The following is an 18,425-nucleotide window of genomic DNA, read 5'->3' as shown; positions in this document are numbered from 1 at the left end:
CCTCATAGTCACAGGATGGCTGTCATGGTTCCAGTCATTACATCTTTGTTCACAACAGAAAAATAAGTAGGGTGGAGGAAGAGAGTGCCTTATCTGAACCTCATGACTAAGAAATCAAATATATACTTCACCATGTGTCTTTTTGAGCAACCCTGGGTCACATGGCCACCCCTAGCTTCAAGGGAGTCTGGGAAATCAGAGCATAGAAGCATCACGATTGCTGGGATCTTAAATGCATTGTGAACCATTCACAGGGGCTAGAGATTTTGCAACTACAAAGTTAATGCTCTGTTAGTAATGAAGAATAGGGTGGAAAGACATACTGGGAGGCAACATTCTGGCGTGAGTGATCATATAAAGATTTACAAAAGAAGTACATTTGAGCTCAGCAAGCATTCATGTGGTACAGAAGAAATAAGGATATTCTAGGGGGCAGGGAAGGGGGAAAGGCACAGACAAAAGCACTGAGTCATGGAAGACAGGTTCAAGAAATGCCAGAAAGTTCTTTTAGCTTGAAGTTAGAATTGGAATTGTAGGTGGGAGCCAGTTTGCAAGAGGCTTCGCTGCCAGTCTAAGAAGGATAGTTTATTCTATGAGCCAAGAAAGTCAGTGGAGGTCTTGAGACACACACTCATTTCCCAAATATCTCTTATCTCAGGCATTTGGAACACATAAACTCCATTTTCTTATTCACCTGACACCTGCACACAGGTTCTGATTTCTTAGCACTTTTGCAGTATGAATTATTTTTATGAATCCACTGGGTTCCAAGTACTTTAGAAGCCAAAGTTTTGGCTCAACTCTTCCCATAGCCTTGTCCTTGTACCAAGGTCTTGTTTCTGTCTTTGAAATGCTTTTTCCTTCACCCTTGATGGGTGACAGAGTTTCTTTTTTCTCCTTTAATCACATTGGCTTCTGCTGTCTTCCCAGATGATGCTTAAGTTTCCTGGACAGTAGTCAATTTCCATCAATTTCTCAGGCTCATTGCAGGCTGACTCCAGGTCTGCACATATACTCAGTCTTTACGGATATTTCAGATCCAATCAGATCACACCCCTGGGGGCCCTGATGCCTGGCAGCTTCTGCAGCCCACCTGCCATGCAACCTGGATGCCTCCCTCTGTGCTTCTTTCCAAGCTGGAGGTTCAGCCCGTGTATCTGAGAAGTCCTAAGACACCTGGCAGCCTTCCTGTCCCAGGGGTGGGTGCGGCCCCTGTATTGGGGAGGAGAGAGTAGGTTTCATTCCTGTTCTGTGATCTTCTGAAAATCTCATGTTCATTGCTATAAACAGAGCCATTTGATGATTACAGACCTGGGAAAAACAAGAGAAATTCCTAATGCCTCTCCCTCTTTGGGTTCGAATCCTGACTCTCCCACTTTCTAGCTGTATAGCTTGGGGCAATTTGCTGAACTTTCTTTAGCTGGAAGACGGGATAATGAAGACATCACTGGTAGTATTGAGTAAAGAATTAATGAGCTTGACAGATGAAGTGCTCGGAGCAGTGCTTGGCACTGAGCAAACATCCAATATATGTTCCCTGCTAATATTAATAATAATTATTATTATGATTCCTGTGCTAATGTGTCCCAGCCAGTGGAATAAGTTATGACCAGTTTTCATCACCAGCCTCATAGACTCACATGTACTTCCCAGCTCCTTGAGAAAATGTATTTCAGGCACCTTCCCATCTTCACTCCATCTCGATGTGAAAGCTTGTCAGTATATGTCACCTGCACCACCAGCTTGCTGCCCCCAAGCCAGCGATGATGGGTGACTCTGTCCCTCGAGGGACCAGGAAATGACATTTCTCAGCAGTCAGACATGCACTGATCAAATTATCAGCCATCTTAATGCTGAGTCTGTTTCTCAGAGGCAGGCTTGTGGTGTAGTGGGAGCGGCAGTGCCCCGGGAGACAGAGCCGGGCACGACGTCCCCCTGTGCTGTGCCTCGAAGCACTCTGCTTTCTCCCTCTGGGCCTTGGTTTGTCTACACCTGCAGTAGCCCAGCCCAGAGACAATCACCAACAACTTCTCTTGACCATCACTTTAAAAGCACACGTTATACTTATAATTGAAATCGGATGGTTTTTCAGCATCTGCCTCTTCCCCTCAGTCGTCAGTTCCAGAAAGAGGGTCTTGCTCTCCTGTGTTCATCTTGGCAGTCACAGCCCCTGCCAGTGCCTGGCACATCGTGACCGGTGCTCATTCTACTATTTGTTGCATGAACGAATGATGTGGTAGAAAGAAAAAGATTTGGGAGCACAAGAGGCCTGATTTTGTATTCAGATTGGCTGCTTGCTCACTGAATGACCCTGATTATATCGTCTGTAAAACGGAGGTGAAAATAGAAACAACCCTAGCAGGTTATTTTGAGGATTGAATACGAAAACACACACACAGACACATACGACAACAATCCTTGCCTATGTCTAGCATATAATGGATATTAGATAAACAATAGTTTTTACTGACTTCTCTAGAGCCTAGCACAGGGGGATGGAGTGTTCTATGTCATGATGATTAAAAACGAGATGGAAAAGGTAAATCTGAATATACATTAATAGACTTTGAGTGGGCATATCTGTCACAGGACAGCCAGGTTTATAGGGTTTTCCAAAAGCCCCCCTGGTCTGCCAGTGACCCCGCCACCCTCTCCCCCTACCTTCCTTTAACCTTTGCTGCTTTTTGTAAAACCCCAGCATTTTCCTGTAGGCGAGACGCAAGCCCAGATCCCTAGGCAGACATAGCCTGTTGAGGCGCAGTGGAATCAGAGATGCCTGGAGCGGGCGGGGAGCACCAGGAGAGCTGCGTCGTCCTCCCAGCTTTAGCCTGGCCCACACTCACCATGTGATCCTGGGCAAGCCGCCTCTCTCTCCCCTGCAGACCTCCCTCTTCCTGTCTGTGAAGTGCTCAGCCGTTGACACGGAACACCAGAGTGGTTAGGAACCTGAGCTTTCGGGTTCAGAGCTGGCTTTGGGTCTCCGCTCTGCAACTTCCCAGCTGTGACATATATGGGCGTGCCAAGTACCATCTTTGTAAAATGGACAGTGAAATTCAAATGGGCTCATTTGGAGCATTTAATGACACAGTGTCTCCAGAGTGCCTGGCAGATTTGTGTGCAATTTGTTTGTCTGGGGACCCATGGGCTCACTCTGACTTCCCCTTAGTTTAAGCTTCTCCCTGTCAAAGAAGTCCAGGTTCCCTGAGTCAGGAGCACATCCATCAGCCAGCCTGCTGCCTCAGCACTTGGCAAGCACCGAATCTTTCCCAGCAAAGATGTGATCCCCACGGGGTGTGAGTGACACCAGCTCACATGCAATTATTTTAATGCGTGGCCCAGCACCTTCTCCTGCCTGGCTCGGGTGTATTCGCAGGGAGTCCTCTCTCCCCTTCCCTCTTGCACCCTTCCAAGGGCTCAGGAAGAGAATCACACCCTTGTACGGTCATCCTTCCCTGAAATGCAAATGCTGCGAAGTGGCCTTGGTCCAAGGAGGATCCGACGGCCCTCTCTGCCCTCTCTTGAGTGCTCGACGCCTGCTCCCTTCCCCACTGTGGCAGTGGACCTCCTGCAGGCAGGAGCGAAAGGAGGCAGAGCACACGTGGTACAGGCTGATGGGGGGAAGCCTGGAAAACCCCATCCTTGAGGGGGAAGAGCGCCCACAGAGATGGGATCCCCCTGACCTGCAGGCCATGCGCCAAGCATTTGTTTTACCCTCTCTTAACCACTTTGTGAAGGTGAGGGTTATGACCCTACCTTGCACGTGAGGAAATAGGGACTCCAGGAAAAGCAACAGAGTGCCCAGGGATGCACCCAGCGCACGCGGAGCACAGCTGGGATTCAAACCTCGGCTGGTCTGATGTCCCGGGTTCTTGCTCTGCTCTTCCACCGTCGCTAGCATTGGTGGTTCAATGGTAGAATTCTCGCCTGCCACATCGCTGATTACGGGAGAGCTGGGGTGTGGTTTGGACCCGATAGGCTTCCCACTATTCACTCTGCCCTGAGAGAGGGCCTTGGTCTTACAGAGCAGTGCTCACCCAGCTGGCTTCAAGGGCCGTCACTGCCGCACGTCCCTGGGACCCGGAGAGAGGGCAGAGGGACATAGGTCTCAGACCTCTCTCTGGATGGCAGGCCCTGTTCAGGCTCCCACAGACAGAGTGAGGCTGAAGGAGGCACCAGGAGGCTCTGGACGCCCAGTTCCCCTCCTCAGCCTGGACTGTCAGAGAGGCTTTCCCTCCCACCCTGGGAGGAGAGAGTAAGGGCCATAGGGGCCCCAAGGGGGCGAGGGGAGAGCCGAGGGAGCGGGGGGGGGGGGGAGCCGAGGGGGCGGGGGGGAGAGCCGAGGGGGCGGGGGGACAGCCGTGTTGCCCCTTTTGTAGTGTAACTAAGCATGAGACAGAAGTCTTCAGAACCTGGTTTCTCCTGTTCTCTGCAGAGCAGAGAAGAGAAGGCTTTTGAATCAGATTTATTCTGATCTATGTTTGAATCCGACCTCCAGCATTTACCAGCTTTGTGGCCCTGGGCAAGTTCCTTCTCCATAGTTTCTTCATCTTTAAAATTGCATTCCCCATTGGGGTCATCGTGAGGGTTAAAAGAAGACAGTGGGCATAAAACAGTGTGGAACAAGAGGCAGTCCACTCAGAGATGACTCCCCAGCCAAGGGGGTGAGCACCGCCCCCTGGACATGACCGCTGACTCAGAACTGGGGTCCTGGGCCCCACTTTGGGCTCTCCCTCCCCACGACTCCCATCCTCACTGTTACAATCAGAGAAATCTTCCTAAAACCCAGAGTTACTCATTCCCCCCTCCTTAAAAATCCCCAGTGATGCAATCTGAGTTCAGAACATGGTCCCGGGGCCAGGATCTCCCCAGCTACGTCTCCCACCCACCCCGGCCAGGCCCGGTCTCCCCAGGAAGCCCCTGCTGGTCCTTCAAGCCCCAGCACAGGCATCACCTTCTGAGCATCCTAGAACCGCCACTTCTCCTTGACCCTCCCTCCACGATTGCCTTCTGTCGCCTGTTTAGGGACGTGTCTCCCCAGCAGACCGTGAGCCTGCCAAGGGCAGACACTGCCAACAGGGGCCCCTGGCCATCTCCTAGCTCGGTAGACTGCAGGCACTTAATAGTGGGAGGCAGCATGTATGGAGTGCTCATCCTATGCCAGGCACTACTTACATGTTTTACGTGTATTGATGAGTTGATTTTTTGCAGCGCTCTGTGAGACAGTGCATCCGTCAGTCAGACTGGTGGCAGAAACCATACCAATTATTTGAACAGAGAATTTAATCTTTGAAAATGGTAACTAGACATGAAGTGTTCACTTGGTAACTGTAACAGCAAAAATAGAAAATTTGCAAGGAGCAGTTCCCACCCCTGGAGCTGAAGGAACAGAGGGAGGAGGTGGGGATTATGATTATTACAGCGTGGGGCTGGAACCCGCACTCCATCTGAGGCAGGATCAGCAGGCAGCTCCAGGGGCAGCAGCACTGGCCGGGGGGACAGAAGACCATGATGCAGGTTCTCAGTTTTGGGAAAACTGCAGAATGGGTTTCGCTGCCAGCGGGAAGAAAGGAGATAGGGAGATGCTCACGGGAACAGGAAGCAACAGGCAGGAGTGCGATCCTTTTTCCTCCTCCAGACTCTGTCTCCCTCTCGTGGCCCCGTTGGCAGCATCTAACAAGGAGTGACTAGCAAAGCAGAAGCAGAGTTTGTAGAATCCTGGCTTCAGCGTCACCAAGCAGGTTTGGGGCTGAGAGATCAAAGCTTAAGCACTGGCCTAGGTGGGAGCTGTTACCATTCCCATTTCACAGATGGGAAAACCAAGGCACAGAGACATTAAGTAATTTGCCCCAAAGTAAATCACTGTCTAGAGCAGAGCCAGGATTTGACCCCAGGCAGTCTGGCCTTAGCGTCCCTGGCTCTAAACCCCTCTAGCCTAAATGTTGAATAAGTGAGTGAGTGAATGAATGAATGAGCAACCCCCAAAGAGCACTGAGACCAGTGCCCAGCTGTGGCTTCCCACCAACCCAGGTCCCCCCGGCCTGACCGCCTCCTGATCACCCTGCCAGGTCATTCACTGGAACTCCCCCAAGAAGCTTCGGGTGAAGAACAAGCACGTGGAGTTCTTCCGCAACCTCTACCTGACCTTCCTGGAGTACGACGGGAACCTCCTGCGCCGGGAGCTGTTCGGCTGCCCCAGCGAGGCTGACGTCAACAGTGAAAACGTAAGTGGCCCTGGGGCTCGGCCACGCAGGGGCGGCCTGTCTGCTGGTCTGCTGGGGACCCCCCGTACTCCAGGCTACACCCCAGGCTCCTACCAGATGCCATCCCTGCCCTGGGAGCCCGCCGTCTCGTGGGGGGGCCGGGCACACCAGCAGGTCACTTCCGTGCTCATCACTGTGGATGCAGAGGAGGTCTGCTGCGCCCAGACGAGGTGAAGTAAGCAGGGAGTTTCCAAGCAGAGGAGTCAGGATGAGCGAAAACACCAGTGGAAGAGCAGACAGTGTCTCTCCCCAGCCAGGAGTCTCTGAGGTCTTTGGGGACACAGCACCCACATGAGAGACCCGGGGTTCAGGGTCAGTGCATGGGGTGGCACAAAAAGATTTTCACAAGTAACTGGCTCCATTAGGGGTTGGCATGGGTGAAGAACGTGTTAGGTAAGTGGTCACAGGCATAGCTGACATTTACTGTGTTGTCCTGTGTCACCACTGTTTAGAATTTTTTCATGTGTTATATCTTATTTGATGCACAGAGAGGTTAAGCAGGTTGCTCATGGGCACACAGCATGTAAGAGCAAAGTTGAGACTGATTTGAAGTTCTGAGGAGCAGGATGTGGGGAAGGAGGACACTACAGTGAACGATGCAGGGCATGTGGGGTCAGGCTGACCCAGGTTTGCCATTAATCTCTTCCAGTTTCCCCCTGTGTGTCCTGGGTCAAGTTACTCAACCTCTCTGTGCTTCAGTGTCCTCAACTGTCGGATAGAGATAAGAAAAAACTGTAATAGGGGCGTTCTGAGACTTTAGTGAGAAATTGCATGTCAAGCACCTAGCTCAGCATCTGCCATATGTTACAGGCTTGATAAATATTTCCTCCCTGCCCTTTTCTTGACCCTCAGTATTAGATACAGAAGTAGTTGGTTCATTCAGTCAGTCAACAAACATTTACTGAAGGCTGCCTCATTCTGAGCACTGAGGATTCATAGGTGAAAAAGGACAATGGTCCCTGCTCTCATGGTGTGGATATTCCAGTGAGGGAGACACAATTAATAACTAGACGAACTATAGGAAAAATTATCAGCAGGTGGCAATTGCTATATAGTGACATATTAGTGAGCAGCTGGTTTCAGGGGTCAGGGAGGACTTCTCTGAGGAGGTGACACTTAACCTGAGACCCAGATATAAGAAAGAGACAGCCTTGGAAGAGGAGGAGATCAGGGAAATGCGAATCAAAGCCACAGTGTGGTATCTCCTCTCACACCTGTTAAGACAGCTATTATGAAAAAAAAAAACAAAAGATGCCAGGAGCTGGCGAGGATGTGGACAAATTGGAACCTTGTGTGCTGTTGGTGGAATGTAAAATGGTGTAGCTGCTATGGAAAACAGTACGGAGTTTCCTCAAAAAATTCACAATAGAACTATCGTATGATCCAGCAATCCCGCTTCGGGGTACATGCCCTAAAGAATTGAAATCAGGATCCTGAAGCAATATCCACATTTTCATATTCACTGTAGCAGTATTCTTTTCTTTAAATTTATTTTTGTTAACGTATAGTTGACTGACAGTGTCGTGTTAGTTTTAGGTGTACAGCAGAGTGGTTCAGTTTTACACAGACATGTGTATCCATTCTTTTTCAAATTCTTTTCCATCATAGGTTATCACAAGATACTCTATATAGTTCCCTGTGCTCTACAGTAGGTCCTTGTTGTTTATCTATTTTATATATAATACTGTGTATATGTTAATCTCAAACTCCTAATTTATCCCCACCCTTTTCCCCTTTGGTAACCATAGTTTGTTTTCTGTCTGTGAGTCCATTTCCAGTTTGCAAGTAAGTTCATTTGTAACTTTTTTTTTAGATTCCACATATAAGCGATACCATTTGATATTTGTCTTTCTCTGTCTGACTTACTTTACTTGATATGATCATCCCTAGGTCCATCCATGGTACAGCAGTATACTTAATAGCCAAGCTATGGAAATAACCTCAGTATCCATTGACAGGTGAATGGATAAAGGAAATGTATATACATATATATACACACACATACAATGAATTATCATTCACTCTTAAGAAAGAAAGAAATCTTACCATTTGTGATAACATGGATAGGCCTGGGAGACATGGCGCTAAGTGAAGTAAGTCAGTCACAGAAGGAGAAGTACTGTGTGATTCTTCATATATGAGGCATTGGAAATAGTCCAACAGATAGATGTAGGCAACAGAGTGGGGGCTACCAGGGGAAATGGGGAGTTGTGGTCAGTGGGTCCAAAGTTACAGGATACAAGATGAGTAAGTTCCAGAGATCTCTTCTACAACATAGCACTTATAGTTAATAGGATATTGTGCACTTAAAAAATTTTAAGAGGGTAGATCTCATGTTAAGTGGTCTTACCAGAAAAAAAAAAGAAAGAAACTTTTGGAGGTGATGGATATGTTTATCACCGTGAATGTGGTGATAGTAACATGAGTATACACATATGTCCAAATTCCCAAAGTAGTTTTCAGTGTGTGTAATATTTTATCAGTAAAGCGGGGGGCGGGGGAAGAGCAAAGGAAGTACATTTCAGGTGGAGAAAGTCACTGGTGCAAAGGTCCTGAGGCAGGGCAGGTTGGAAGTGAAGAACTGAAGGGTGGCCTGTGTGCCCAGGGGTTGGTGGGGAGGGAGGAGCATGGGAGATGCTGAGCAGCAGGTAGGCAGGAGGCAGACTGGGCAGAGCCTGGAAGTGGATCAGAGAGTCAGAATTTTGTTTTATGACTGTTCTTATCTCAGGTGTCAGGGAAATTCTCTTAGGCTCCAGTGGCAGGGGAGGGCGTGTGTGGAAGCTGTGCAGGCACACACCCACCTGGCCCTTTATCAGGATGACTGGTCACACAGCCACCCCTGCTGTCTGTCATTTGGCCCCCGGGTCCCAGTGGAGTCTTCTCTGGCTCCGACCCTTCTCCGCATCACCCTCCATGCCTTCCTTGGGACCTGCCCTTCTTTACCACTGACAGTAGAGGCAAGAAAACCATTAAGCACTTGACCTCTGTCTCCGATTCCGGGAAGCACTTAGAGGTCTCGACAGACACTGTGTCCTTCTGGGTTTCCCATCAGTTCTCTTTACTCAGATCAGTCTTTGTCATCATCATCATCATCAATATTGGAGTGCACATTCAGCACGTTTTTCCCAAACATTAAATATAAACTCTTTTCCTGCTCCCCCCACCCCACCCACAGAAGAGGCTCAAATAAAAAGCCTTGCAGGGTGATGCTGTCAGTTACTGTCCTTATGGGTGAGTTCCTGGGGTGCACTGCTCAGGACCTTAGGAAGCGGACTCTCCCCTTTTTGTTTTAATCTTTTTTTTTATTGAAGTTTAGTCAGTCTACAGTGTTATGTCAATTTCTGGTGAACAGCATAGTGTTTCAGTCATCCATATACCTACATATGTTCTTTTTCATTATAGGTTACTACAAGATACTGAATATAGTTCCCTGTGCTCTACAGTAGGACCTTCTTGCTTATCTATGTTATATATGGTAGGTAATATCTCCAAGTCTGGAACTGGAGATTGTCATTCTAGGTGAAGTAAGCCAGAAAGAGAAAGAAAAATACCACATAATATCACTTATATGTGGAATCACACACACACACACACCAAAAGACACAAATGAACATTTTTAACAAAACAGAAACAGACTCACAGACATAGAGGACAAACTTATGGTTACAGGGGGTTGGGGAGATCCCTTGAGAAATGACTCATCCACTTCCCTGGTGGGTCATCAGAGGGGAGAAGTCTTCCGGGGTCCTTCTCGGAATCTGTGGCTGCATTTACGTGCTCAGGAGGCAGGCATGAAAGCCAGTCATCTGCCGGGCGCTGTGCAGGATGCTGTGGTTGGAATTAGAGGCTGGCCCAGGCCCTGCAGAAGAGGCTTGCCGCAAACCAGTGTCAGAGATGGTGGGAGGGCATGTCTGGGTACCGCAGGCCCGTGAAGGAGAGCAGCCTTCTCGGAGGCTCACCGCAGCCGTCCTCCCAAACACCCTCCCCTTGACACTCAGCCCCCACCCCCACCTTCCTGTGCCACTGTGTACATCCCAGGCTCCCCCTACCCACCTTCCCAAGTCCTGGAGCACCCCGGCCCACCCCAGCCTCGGGGCATACTGGACTCAGGCCCTCAGAGAAGTCACGTGAATGCTCTGAGCCCCAGCCTCACCATCTGATAAATAACCGGGGACAGCAATGCCAGTATCATAATGCTTCATGGATAACTTATGTTAAATCACCAAAAATGGGACTCGGTGCCAGGAACACGGCGTTCACAGAGTTGGGTTTTTTCCACAAACCACATTGCCCGACCTGTGTGATCATAATCCGTTGTTCCACAAATGGGTGTTCAGTTTTTAAAAATTTTTTCTGGGAAGGCTTGGCAGAGTCACTTAGAAATCTGTGTCTAAAACGTGGGAGGGGCTGTCACACTTGCTCTGGATCCAACAATGCCAGGTAGGTTTCCCCACAATTAGGAGACTCCGAGTAGGGGGGAGAGGCCATTTGGTTGGCCTTTATGCCAAGAAGAGAGAGGAAGAAAGAAAAGAAAAAAGAAAAGAATGGGAGGCCTAAGATCAGGAAGTCAGGGGATTCAACTCTTCAGTAAGGAGCAGACTCCATTTTTGAGCCTTGCTCCAAATCGAGATGGTTTTGTTTGGGAGAACTCAGGCTCCAACTGTGGTGCAGAATGACAGTCGCTGATGGGGTCTGGCCTCTCCTGCCCCATAGTTTGTCTGGGCATCTCTCTCTAGGACCAGTGAGTTAGTCTATGGAATACGGCAAGCATCCCATAGGCATTAGTTGCTATAATTTGATTGGAGGAGCACTGGAGGCTAGAATGCCATGCATGAGCATTTCCCTCCCGCTTCCTCAGCATCCCAGCCCCCTCAGGCAAATCCAAGAAGCCCTGGGACCCCACAGAACACAGCTGGATAATCACGGATATCCTCCACCTCCTCATCCATGCAAAAATCCTCCTACAGCCTCCCTAACAGGCTTGCATCTGGCTTCTGCTGGAATCTTCCCAAAGACAGAGAGCTCACCACCTCCAACAGCTTAACTACGCTGTTGGGAAGCTCCAGATGTTAACCGATTCTTCGTGCTGAGGTGCAGTCCTCCCTTCTGGAAAGAATCCATTCATCCGAGTCCTGTCCTTCGGAACAGTGAAAAATAAGGACACCCGCTATGGTCCCCACCAGCCCAGCAGATAGGGTAGCATGCTTTCATTCAGTGTGTTGTTCGGAAGCCTGTAACCCTCCCCGAGCATTGTATTTATAAAGGGCTGCTTTATCATCAAGATAATAAAATTCCCTTGCTCCACCTCAGGGAACTTTCCAGGTAAAGGAAGCTTACCTTTTTAAATGTCAAACCATTCACATGTATGTCATTACAGATGTTTTATATTTTCCCAGATGGATGGGAATCTGGCTAAAGTGCACGCCCTTCCTTAGTAACCAAAGCGCACTAAACTCAATTTGCAATTTTTGATGACTAAAGTTGCACTGAGTCGGCCGAGGGGGCGGGAATTGGCCAGAGGAGGGAAGATGCAGTTTATCGTGGCAGGAAATGGCCTCGGACTCTTTGCTGCTTATTCTGCAGATTCCTTCCTGACAGCTGTCACTTTCAGTTCATCAGCTCGTGAACAACCCTTTCTGGGCTCATCTCCCTGTTTATTCTTCCCCTGGTGGCCAGAAAAAGAAAAGCCAATGGTATTAAAGCCAGAAAGGCCAATGGTAAAAGAATTATCCACTGTCATGTTAGAAGTTAAATTATGAAACATAGCAAAAGTCCAAAAAGTGAAAACAAAATACTGAACACTAGTGAGTTTTCACACTTATATATAAGTCACTAGACAGTGTCTGAAAACTTAGCACCTCCTCATCCCATGCCCACAGCAGACATCACTAGTTGATGACCCCAGTCATCCGTCTGGGCTCAGCTAAGTCACTAGACAGTGTCTGCAGATTAGCATCTCCTCATCCCGTGCCCGCAGCAGACATCACGAGTTGATGACCCTAGTCATCCATCTGGGCTCAGCCCCAACCCCAGTATCCTCGCCCAGACTGCACTCCAGAGAACCAGTTAACAGTCTCCAAGCGATGACACAGGAGATGCGGAAGTCCGTTGGGCATCCGTATACTAGACATTAGTCACTGTTCTCTCCCACACTGGACAGCTCTCTGTGCTGCTCTAAGACCTTTCTCTGCTTCTTCTAGCCTTTGATGATGAGAGACTTGCTTCCTGCAGGGAAAGAAAAGGGGAGATGCAACTTTAATCTTCACCACAATTGAGGAAAGTAGGCATCACTAGTCACCTTTCAGGGATAAGGAAACCGACGCTCAGAAGAGATGTCACATGCTCAGAGTCAAGCAGCTCCTAAATGGTGGGGCCATGATGGGAAACTACCTAACTTTGAAAGGGCAGACCAGAGCCAGGCTTCTCAAGGGGATGTAGCTCCCTATTTAAAATAAACATAATGGGAACCACAAGTCATTCCGCTGATTCTTCTCATGGCTTCTGTTTATATCCTTGTTCTTCCTCTTTTACAAACCCTGCCAGGCAGTTTTTATTGTTATTTTTTAGAGGAGGACGTGGAGGCTCAGAGAATTGAAATCAGAGAGCAAGTTGGTGGCACTCTGGAACTGGTTGTCAAGCTTGACCCATAGCTGAGTAGTCTTTTCTCAGTCACTGAGAACACTCCCTGATCTAAAATTACAGCGCTTGCCCCAACCCCAGCACTGCCGTCCCCCAGAGCCCCTGCCTTTATTCTCCATTGCACTTACCACCAACCAAAGAATGTCCTGTATTCTGGGCTTATTTTGTTGATTCCGTCTCTCCAACCGGAATGTAAGCTCTGGGATGGCAGGGATGTTTCTCTCTTTCATTCACCAGTGTATCTGTATGTCTGTGAAAGACTGCCAGGTCCGTGCTGGGTAAATTTTGTTGCACAAATGAACAATTACAAGTCCTTGTCTTGAAGCATTTGTGGTGTGCTGGAAAGATCCCTGACTTAAAATCAGAAAACCTGGCCCCAGGACGAGATCTTGGACTTTGAGCATAACTCTTGCCTTCCATGAGCCTCAGTTTTCCCACCTGTAAAGTGGTCTGTGAACAAGCCCAGCCCAGGCTGGGAGGAGGGTTGAAGGGGCTGCAGGCCAGAGGAGGTCTCGTTACGAGCGTTGGCCAGAAAGCTCATCCCGAATGCCTTGTTTTCCAAGGACGAAATGAAGGCTTCCAAGCTCCACCCCTCTTGCTACAAGGGTGATGGGCTGCCTGTGGGGTCACGGGTACTAAGCCCACTGGGAAGAAAAGACAACGGCACCACCATGGCTCAATTACAAGTTAAAAATAAGACACATATAAACAGATCCTGCAAAGACTTTACAGCACCGCTCTGTACAGCAATGCCAGGGAGCAGATGGCTCTGTGCAAATAGCTGGATCCCAGAGAAGCCCCGGAGAAAAACCGGAACGCGTTATTGCTCTCACGTGCGAGCCGCATGTCACCAGCTCTTTAATCACGCAGTGGGCAGTGGAGCCCGGGGTGGACAGCGCCCGGAGTCCCACGACAGGCTGCCAAGGCTAGCCTCCAGTGACCCTCCGTGGCGTGTTCGGTATCACAGCCAGAAGCATCCCAGCCTTTGCCCGGATGGCCCGCGGAGGGGATAAAGGAAAGAGACACAGGGTTAGGAACCTCACGAGATATGTCTGAGGCCACGGGCACAATCCACCTGGCACACATCCCTCCCTCGTGCCCCTAGGCTCCAGCTGTAATCTATCCACACGTGGCAGGGGCTCTACCCCCAGTGCATCTTAGAGCGGCCCCCCGCCCTCTTCTCCTTTTGGCTGAACCTTCCTCCTCTCACTGGCTCCTTGTGTGGTACATAAGAAGGCAGCTCTGGAACAAGACTGCATCACGTAAAATGTTAGGAATACTACCTATGGGATTTCAGGCCACTTCCTTAAACTCTCTGAGCCTCAGTTTTGTCATCTGTAAAATGGGAGTCAGGTAGGACTGAGTAAGATAAGACAGGTCAGGAGCTTAGATCAGTGTAGCACATAGCACATCCTTCACTGACTTGAGTTTTGTTTGTGTTACGGATGCACAGTTTTATAATTGCTAACTGGCTTCTTTGTTCCCCGACCCAGACTATATGAACAATTAAAGTGCAGAAACTGGCGTTCATTCCCCATTCCTAGAGCAGGGCTTATTAACTGTGTGTGATGTACTGATACCTGGGAGGGTGGACCCTGTGCCTTTTGCTTTGTTTCCTCAGAGCCTCAGTCAGTGCTGGGCGGACCCTCTCTAAACCTTCACTGAATGGTCCTACGCCCATGCCTCTCCCCTCCTACGAAAGAATGAAAGCGGCCCATTGTCTGGCTTCCTTGGAAAACAGTGTTTGGGGTTCCTGGAACGTTGTTGATTAATACACACAGCAGGCAACCAATGAGCTAGTAATCTCTCTGTACCTATCCGTGTGGTTTAATAAAACTTAACCGCTTCGTGGAAACCACGGGGAAGAGCCCCGAATTAGGTTCCAGGAGACGTGAGTTAGAGCCCCAGCTCTTCTGAGCGCATCCCTTATGTCCCGCTTTCCTCATCCATCACCTGGGGGCAAGAGGCCAGCCCTGCCTGTCTCATGCAGATGCTGGGAGGAACAGATGAAGACATAGATGTCGAGGCCACTGACCGTGGAAACTGAAAGTGTAAAGCAACACTCTTGAGTGTTGTAATCTTACCCACCAGATGTTTCTACCCATTATTCTAAGGCATCAGAAGGACACATGACCTAAGAAGAAAGATGGCCTCAGAGACGCCTTACTTAGTCTGTTGTACTGTCTTCATCACTTACCAGCTCGAAGAGTGCAAGTAGCTGTGTTAGTTAAGGTAACACAAGCAATTGTAAAAAGGGCTTGGCAGGCTGGTAGTTCTTGACTCACACGAAGTCCAGGTGGGTGTTCCCGATTGGCACGTGGCTTTTCTCCAGACTCAGGGCCCAGACCCCTTCCAGCCTGTGGCTCTGCCCTTCACAGAGCATCCTCTACTGGAGGCTCTTGCTCTGGGTGACAAAGTGAAGACTGTGCATGAGACAGTCCTAAAAGTGTTTCCTGTAGCAGTCAGAATCTGCCCACATTCCACTGATCCGAACTTGGCCACACAGTTACCCTTAACTGCAGGAAGGTTGGAAAGGCTGTGCTGTGCTACCGGGAAGACCCGAGGACGTGAACACTGCTGAGCACGCCGAGGGGAACACAGGACTCAGTCCTCTGCAGTCCAGCACTAGAACTAGAAAGATCCCCAGAGGCTGATGAACAAGGCAGTGTAGTGGCTTGACGATGTACAAGAACTCAGGGGAAACACACCTGGGTAAGAATCTTGGTTGCTCTGTTCATTCATTGCATGACCTTGAACAAGCGGCTCAGCCTTTCAGATGATGACCATCTTCGTCCCTAGGGCTGGTAGCGGTCTGTAACCTGTGGAGACGATGTGAGCGTGAATGAGAAAGTGCCCATTACCTGCCCAAGGGAGCACCTGCGCCTGGAAGCCCACCTCTTTGTCTTGCTCTTGGGAGAAATGACTCGCTCAAGGTCACATGGAAAATGAATGTCGGAGGAATCAGGTCTTAGTGACCAGTTATCCCCATAGTGTTTCCTGACTTTGAACAGAAGTCCATTAGGCCAGAGCCCAGGGACTCACTTCCAGCCCCTCTCAGCCCTCAGGCATGACCAGCCAGCATCTCTGACCAGCCATCAGTCATCTCTGCCAGCTCAGAGGTCAATCTAGACCACTGTCCTTAAGGACAGGAAGAAATAAATGCAGCCTGCTTAAAGGCCATTTTCCCTTGAGTCCAAATCGCCTATGCCTCAGCCGGCTGCCCAAAGAAGCAATTTAGCAAATGCATTTTATCTCAGGAGAAATCTGCCTTTTGTTTCTGTAACTTGCTTGTCGGGAGCCCCCTGCTTGCTCCCGGCGTGACTGGAGTGTGGAGTAGGGGAGCATTCAGACCCCACCAGCAAAAGCCACCACCCCGTCCAGCTCAGCCGCCTCCCTGGAGAAATTACCTGCGTGAAAAAAAGAGGCAGGTTTTAAGCCGCTCAGGTCTCCCCCTTGAGATAACATCAGCCATGCAGTCGGTCGGCAATAAGCAGTCCTAGATGAGAATGTGGAAAGGGTACATAACGTAATCATCATAACATTGCTTCGGTGTGCGTCGCGCTCTACAGTTTACAAAGCCCTTGTACATCCATTTGCTCATTTGAGAAAATTGCAAGGGATTACTAAAGTACAGAAAAGTGTAAAGAAGACAATAAAATTCATCTGTGAATCCACCACTCAGAGAAAAGCTTTGTTAACATTGTAATGCGTTCCCTTTGGTCTATTTTCTGTGCGCATTTTCTGTTTGTTTGTCTTTTGGCTGTTTTGGGATCATACTGCATATGCATTTTTATGGCCTGCTTTGTTCATGCAGCGTTGTCTCTTCCGCCAGCTCATCTGATCTGCACATCCATCCCCCAGGAGAAAAGTAATTGTGCTGTGAAATGTCCCTGGTGTGAGGTCCGAAGACTGGATTTGCAATCCAGACTGCCTCTCTCTAGCTGTAACGGGGAGACTGCTGACAACTTCTAAGCCCCAGTTTCTTCCTCCGTTAAACAGAGATCTGGGCTGAAGGATTAAATTAAGAAAGCAATGTACCTGATTTAGCACAACACCTGGCACATAGCAGGTGCTCAGTCCATATTAGAGCAAAGGTGCAAACCACCAGGTGGATAATAAACATCACATCAAAGCTCAAGAAAGGCATCTGGTTGGTCCAGAGTCCCATAGACCCTGACGTCATACGTGTGACGTCATAGCTGTTGTGTTTTCCGCAGCACTCAGTGTGGTCGATGGACAACAGTGTTCCCTAGACCCTATCCCTTAAGCACTGCGATGGCCACAGGTGACCTCAGGATGTGGTTGCTATGGAACCACATTGGTACCATGAAGTTCATAGGTGGAGGCTACTTATCCCCGGGGACTGCTGGTAGACCCTCCCAGCTAGGGCAGGCCATACCTTGGTAGCTCTGGGAGCACTTTCATTGGCCACTGTTACCTTTCTTAACATGCCAGGGTGACAAGAACATGCTTGCTGGGCATATAAGGTACGCTCCACGGTCTGGGTTCAGCAGATTCAGAGATGGATGGGATACAGCTCCTGCCTTTAGGAGCCCACTATATGGGTGCTTTTCAGAAAACAGCTCTCAGAGCTCTTTACCTTGGAATGTGCCTGTGTTTGGGTAAGGGAGAGGAGAGACCCCCGTAACACATGCATTTCTCATGTTCTGGTCACTAATTTTCTCTCTCACATGAGGAGGATAAACAGCTTCTTTGAAATCTCATCAGAGAAGACCCTTTGCTCCACACGTACGTGCCTGGCCGTGCTCACTGTCACACATCCACACAGTTTCTCACACTTTCCCTCTTCCTCTTCATTCGACTGAAAGCCACGCACTCCTCTCGGCATATTAAAAGCACAACACAAAACAGGTGCCACCCTGCCAAACTGTCCTGCTTTTGCAAAGAACTTGGCAGCTGTTTATTCTCTAAAAGGGAATAATTGCTTGTGTTCTTTGGCAGGTTGGGAGAGAAAGGGAAGGTGGTATCAGTTGCTTACGTGTCCTGCCGGCAGGCAGCACTGTGGTTTCCAGGCATCCTTGGGCCCAAGGACTGTCTGCGATACTCATGAAACAGAAGACTAGCCAGCCCCGTCCAGCCCCTCCTTCCTGGCCTTTCAGACCCTTGCCATGCCTTCTCCTTCAGGTGACGTTTCAGGACATCCAGCATCCACCTAGGATAAGGGATAACCCAGAACATCACGCACATCTTGCGTGCCCGGCAAGCCTCTATTGGATTTTCTTGTTGCCATGTTAAGAAAAGGAACAGTGGCCAATGACAGTGCTCCTAAGAGCTATTAAGGTCTGGCCTGCCCTAGCTGGGAGGGTCTACCAGCTGTCCCTGGAGCCCTTTCCTAATTGTGAGAGCAGCCACTGTGGAAGATGACATCTGTTGAGTCACTCTATAAACGCTGTGTTCAGATGCAGTATCTCCTGGAATCCTCCTGCCATGGCATGAGGGAGCCACTGTGTTACCCCCATTTTACAGTTGAGCAAATTGAAGCTCTGGAGGGTTAAACAATGTACC

The 18,425-nt window shown here is 49.2% G+C and overlaps 1 protein-coding gene across 6 annotated transcripts in view; it reads left to right on the top strand.

The window, feature by feature from the left end:
* LARGE1 (LARGE xylosyl- and glucuronyltransferase 1) overlaps positions 1-18,425 on the top strand; it is a 491,734-nt gene that overhangs the window by 438,280 nt on the left and 35,029 nt on the right. For all 6 annotated transcript variants that reach the window (XM_074375446.1, XM_074375448.1, XM_074375447.1 and 3 more), the window contains one exon: positions 6,066-6,221. In XM_074375446.1, the coding sequence (XP_074231547.1) occupies positions 6,066-6,221 (156 nt within the window). The remainder of the gene's footprint in view (positions 1-6,065; positions 6,222-18,425) is intronic.

Source organism: Camelus bactrianus, chromosome 12, assembly GCF_048773025.1.
Source record: "Camelus bactrianus isolate YW-2024 breed Bactrian camel chromosome 12, ASM4877302v1, whole genome shotgun sequence".
Lineage (NCBI taxonomy): Eukaryota > Metazoa > Chordata > Mammalia > Artiodactyla > Camelidae > Camelus > Camelus bactrianus.
Note: the sequence above shows the minus strand (reverse complement) of the source record. Positions and strands in the feature narration are given on the sequence as shown.